A 6,000-nucleotide genomic window follows, 5' to 3' on the forward strand; every position below is an offset into this window, starting at 1 on the left:
TCATTAAACCTGTATTTTGTCAACCTAGCCTTCTTTTTGTTGTATGTGCCCTTACAATCATCTGTTGGGAACTTACAAGCAGGCTGTTCGAGAAGTTTATGAAATTTCAGCTGTCCAACAGTGGGGTGTTGACGAGATGCGTGTAAACAAAATTGTATTTATTGGTAAGTGATATGCATATTTATTCTGCATTGCGTGTTTGATGCTGGGGATGAATAGATTGAATAGGAAAATCTCATAACTATTAACTTTCAGGGAAAAATCTTAACAAGGAGCATTTGGAAGACTCTTTCAAAACCAGCTGTCTTGAGTTCATTGGCTCATGTCAGTAGTCAGCAGGCAGAGGCCAAGCTACATCAGAGTTTTTATTACGAGAATGCAACTCTAAATATTAATGTACGAAATTGGAGAGCTAACTTCATTTTAATATACGGTACAAAAGGCCAAAAGTATGCCCCTAATGATGGAAGTGGAAGCATTGTTGCTTGTTGATGTGCAGCCTTACTCTAAAAGGTCATGGTGGGAAGCCACATCCACAAGTTTTCATTGATATCACTGGATTGTTTGATGGGCTATCAAAAAGTTTGGAAGCAATTGATCTACAGAAAGGCAAAGCCCGTGCACGACTTCCATCAAGAACACAAAATATGTTGGAGTACCTCCCATTCATGCATGTTCTTTCCCATTTTATAGATGAAAAAGATTGTATATGAATCTCTAGTTCCACTAGAGCTTGGATGAGTGCCTAAGCAAGATCTAGGCTTCTCCTAAATATGAACGGTACTCCTGCCAAAAGACATGAAGTTCCCATTTGGCACATAGAGGGACGCCTTGGTCCCAGGGATCCATCTCAATGCGATGATGACATTCCATGTATTTTGCATCTCATAAACTGTATTGTTGGTCTATGGTTTCATAATCACAATAGACATGCCTATCTAGCTCTGATAAATGAAAATTCAAGGGGTGCAAGCACACTAGAATGCGACATATTCCCAAGTTCTAAGTGGTTTATGGTCATGATAAGCCATTAATAAAAGTGCAATGTTCTTTTAACTACTTTGAAAGAACAAATGCAATCCGCCTTCCAAAGGTACCAATATGATGTTTGCAACGTTCTCATTCATTGTATGAAATTTCATGTACAAGGGTTGTCTATCTTGTGTTTGAAATACAATAGCAAAAGGGTTGTTCTACACTTGAATCCCAAGAGACCTAAAAGTAGTGTTGGATTGTGCCAATCTAGCCTAATTGTTATCAACCGAGCCATGTTTGTGTGAATAATCACATTCATTTCACAAGAGCTAGTTATCTTGAGGTGCTAGGAGTGCATCATGACTAGCCATTGCATGGTACTTGATCCATTGAAAGTGTTTCTTACAAATTTGGATTGTTGCTCGAGTTTCATTAAGACAATGAATGAGTCTTGCATATTACTGTATGTAAACAAAACTATGAATAAGTCTTGCATATTATTGTATGTAAACAAAACTAATATTTTAGTAGGATTAGTGGAGATTAAAATGTCCCTTGGCCATGGTCTCATTATTAACACAACGAGATAGGGTTGGGGTTCAATTGCTAAGGATAAATTGGGGAAGAACTAAGGAATGCTTAACCTAAGTAGGAGAGTGGGTCCCTTTAAGCTTGAGTTCATTTATCTCGGGCGTCTAGTCCACACTCTTTAAGGGCATTTTAGGACAACAAATTAACCACATTTGGCCTTTACCTTAGACAGACGTAGCTTTATAGTACCTCCTAGAATTAATGCTTGAGTAGGTTACTCTACTATTGGTCGATGGTACTAGTCTCTCGAGGACCTCCTAACCAAAAGCCACACTAGGGATTCCTATAATCAAAATAGGGTCTCATAATAACTCCCACATTCTGCATCTCGGTGTAGTGTGCCTCAAATTGCTACTTGCTTCTTGGTTTAGAAGAACATAAAATGGGCATGATATGCTCTCAGTTTCTACTTTAAGCAATTCCCCAACAAGAAATAAGATTGGCTACCATTAGTTAGTGGAGTTAAATTAGGTTGGCCCAATAAGCTGCATAAGAAAGAATATTTAAATTAGATCCTTCATCACTTAGGGGACCAATTTTTATTTGTTATGTAATAGTTAGCGTAACTCAAAGGTAGGCATGAGAAACCACAAACTCATCCTCAGATGTGGTCACATAGATCTCATCTAACATACACGTTAGTATGCAACTCACACATGCCTTCTCATCATAATGGGGCCTTATAACTTGAGTATCATGGATCGTTGGTTGCATTTTGTAAGGGTGAGTATTAAGCATATCTAACCCTCCCAAATGTCTGTCCTCAAGCGAACTACATCCTTGGCCCAATGTGGAGTCTTGAACATGAACTCGAAGTTAAGTCTTTTATAAGTACTTTGGTGAAGATATCCACCCTATTGTTGGTCAGTAGACTAGTTGTATTATACCATCCTTGATCAAATCATGCACAAGTTGTAGAGCCTCTATATGCTTTGTGCGTACATGGAATACTAGATTTTTGGCAATGGCAATGCAATTTCGATTATTGCATCTTAATACATTTGTCTCTTCATCTTGCACTTCTATTGTTGTTGAGAATGTAAGCTTGGTATTTGTCTGTGCATGTGTGACAAAACCCTAAAGATACAAGGTGTATGGATAAATATTGACTATGGAAAAGTCAAGATAAAGATGCCGCCTAAGATGGCCACATAAATAAGTGAAAGGGCAAAAGGCAATCTATTAAAGAGGCATTGTATTGTAGTATTGTGTGAAGTTTTGTCACCATGTCTTTCTTGGTACACTATAATCCTCTATGATTATGTGTCAATCATTTTGTACACGCCATGACTAACCCCACATTGGGATTGTTAACATGATATTAGAGTGGGTATGGGTTCTTAACCATGATGTATTTATATATATAGATATCATTGTTTGTTCTTTTATGGGATCCAACTTAGTATGTTTTAGCATACTTTAATTGTTTTTTTTGTACATGTTATCATTAGGATTGCGTTTGAGAGAGTTGAAATCTTTTTACTATGAAGATGCCATTATCATGAAGAGCAAGTGTTTGCGATGTCATTACAATCATAGTTGCACGAAATGCCATTTCTGGCCCTCAGAAACGGTATATCGTTTCTGCTATGTAGAAAAGTCGTTTTTGACCCCCCCCCCCCTTTTCAACGCATTCTTTGCAGGTCTTTTTAGGTGATTTTGCCCTACGTTTTTGAGCTCCCACGTGAAAAAATGAGAGCCCCGATTTGAAAATTGCTGCAACCTGTGCATGCTCATTTCTCGAATGCTGCCGACAGCCATGGGCTCTGCACACACCTGCGTTTTGGCCTACTCTCTCTCTCTCTCTCTCACGAGTCCCTTGCAAGCTCTAGTCTCTCTCTCTCTCTCTCTCTCTCTAGACTCACACACACACACACACAATCATGGGCACTGGAGTCTTGGCCTTGGCACTTGCAAGTTGCTCTCTCTCTCTCTCTCTCTCTCTCTCTCTCTCTCTCTCTCTCTCTCTCTCATACACGTGCACGATGCAGCAAACTTAGGATTCAGGTGGGATTCGAGAATAATCAACATGCCAAAGGATCAAGCATGGAGTCATGTCACAATGCTTCAAGCTTACGGAGGTGGTGGTGGCTCTAAGTGGTGGCAATGCAATTATTGCAGCATTCAAAGAGGAGGGGCAGCCACAAGGTTCAAAGATCATCTTGTCCATGTGCCCAATAAAGACATTGGTCCATGTGAACATGTGCCTGCTGATGTTAAGACTTCCATGGAGCATTGGAGGCTCAACCGCTTGGCTCTTACAGGTGCATCTAGTACAAGAGAGGGAAACCATGGAGATGATGAAATTTGAGCAACAGGAGGCCCTATAAAGAGGAGTAGAGGAGCTTCAGAGACTGACACAATGAGTGGTGCACATACAGGGGGTTCTATTGGTGGAGCACGTGGGACACCTCAGGCAACAAAAGGTTCATTGCAGGGTGCTAGTACCAAAGCGGGTATTCAAAAGCAAGCCATTGCAGAGGCCACTAGAGAGCTCACTCGATTATTCATTCAGTGTGCCATTCCTTTCCATGTCTTGCGCATGCCGAGATGGAAATTAGCCATGAGGGCTGTCAGCCGCATTGGATGTGAGTGGGAAGGGCCATCGTATGAGGGTATTCGGACAAGAGAGCTTAAAAATGAGAAAGCCCACATAGAGGTTTAGTTGCATCCATTGAAGGCCACTTGGGTGAAGTATGGTTGCACAATCTTGTGTGATGGGTGGTTTGATGTACATAGACGAAGTGTCTATAACATTCTAGTCTCCTCTTGCAAGGGTCAATGTTCTTGAGGGCCATTGATGCTTTGGCGGTTGGCATAGTGGTCACTGGCTCATATATTTGGCAGCATATACGCAAGGCAATCATGGAGATAGGGGTAGATAATGTGGTTTTCAAGTAGTCACAGACAATGGGTCCAATTGTGTTTCCATGGGTTGCATGGCCGAGGTTGAGTTTCCAAAGATAAGGTGGACCCCATGTGCTTCTCATTCTTTGGACTTGCTTATGGAGGACTTGGAGAAGTTAGATTGGGTTGACAGGATTTTTTCAACAGCCAAGTCCATGGTGCATTTTGTCACAAAGCGGCCTAAGGTGCAAAGTATCTACTGTTCACACAGTGAGTTAGAGCTACTCAATCCCTCAAGCACAAGGTTTGCATATATGTTTATTGTTGTGGAGAGGCTTGTGCAGTGCGCAAGGACTTGATACGCACAATGGTGTCCCAAGAGTGGTGTGCTTTGGAGGATAGCCAAGATGCAAAACACATATCTTTCTCATAGATGGTAATGGATCAAGGATGGTGGGAGGAGGCTGAAGCCTTAGTGAAATCAATCCAGCCCATCTATTCTGTATTGCGCATTACTGATATGGAGGGGAGCACTATGGGGCTACTTAATGAATACATGGATAAGATTGGAGAGGCCTTGGACAGCAATACCTGCCTTCCTCATAGAAAGTAAGTGATTTTTATGGTTTATGCAAATATGTATTATGGTTTGCAAATTTATGTTTATCCACCATAGCTTCAATTGCCTATCTTGAATCCAGGATCGAGGAGCTTCGATGTGTATGGAAGACACGATGGAATTGGTTTCATAGACCAATCCATGCAGTTGCACATGTATTGCATCCCCTATGGCGTAGTGAGGATCAATCTGCTGATGATGAGCTAGAGAATGGAATTCAGGAGTACTTTGAGAAGTGGGCAAACGGAGATTTTCAGATGGTCACGAGGCTTGAGGATGAGCTTCTCCTATTTCGTAACCATAGCCTCTCCTTTGGTCGCTCGACAACTAGCTTCGAGAGACACAGTTGCAGCCTGTGTCTTGGTGGGAGAAATATGGGGCATTTGCACCTACCCTAGTAAGTTCTTACACCATGTTGTATGAGGAAATCATGTCAGCTCTTGCCCATCGCACATAAGCTTCACGGAGGGCCACTTCGCGATGGGTTGGTGCCAGTACTTTAGGAGTTGCAACCTCACCCTCTTCTACTAGCTCTCATTCTGAGTTAGATTCTACTTCTTCTAGTGCATCTGCTAGTGATGCAGAGGCCAAGGATCAAGTTGATGAGTAGTCACTCTAGCGTCTAGATTCCAGACATGTTTCAAACACTTCAGCTATTTATGATTGTATCGAGGCTTGAGCCTTAATTTTTTATCTTTTTGGTATTTTGCTTTGATGTTCCACTATCCATGCATGATTGCACATGTTCACAATATCTTGTACTCTTCTTTTTGAAATGATATAGACACACATGGATGGTGCCAAGCGCATGTGTACTGTGTAATCTCTCTTGAACTTTAATTTGATTACTGTTCTGCGATAATTGATTGTTGTGGACTATAGTTAAGAGTTTATGAACATATGAAGACTCTAGAGGGCCGAGTGGCCCATGGTGGGAGAAATCAAATGATATTCATATTTGCGTTGGA

General features: G+C 41.2%; 1 protein-coding gene and 1 pseudogene across 2 annotated transcripts in view; both read left to right on the top strand.

Moving 5' to 3' along the window:
- Positions 1-1,144, top strand: part of LOC148026457 (Cobalamin biosynthesis CobW-like protein) — a 43,928-nt gene extending 42,784 nt beyond the window's left edge. Inside the window, exons 8-10 of one of the 2 annotated variants that reach the window (XR_015692839.1) lie at positions 83-164; positions 256-396; positions 500-1,144. Coding sequence is in view for 1 of the 2 variants with exons in the window: in XM_087690892.1 (XP_087547018.1) it covers positions 83-164; positions 256-332 (159 nt within the window). In the remaining variant the exon portion in view is untranslated. Of the gene's footprint in view, positions 1-82; positions 165-255 lie in introns of both variants that reach the window. The other variant, XM_087690892.1, reaches the window with a different exon arrangement.
- Positions 1,145-4,347: 3,203 nt separating this feature from the next.
- On the top strand, positions 4,348-5,489 carry LOC148026458 (uncharacterized; annotated as a pseudogene).
- The last annotated feature ends 511 nt before the right edge of the window (positions 5,490-6,000 follow it).

Source organism: Lygodium microphyllum, chromosome 13, assembly GCF_053477565.2.
Source record: "Lygodium microphyllum isolate KBCC chromosome 13, Lygodium_microphyllum_v1.1.10, whole genome shotgun sequence".
NCBI classification, from domain to species: domain Eukaryota; kingdom Viridiplantae; phylum Streptophyta; class Polypodiopsida; order Schizaeales; family Lygodiaceae; genus Lygodium; species Lygodium microphyllum.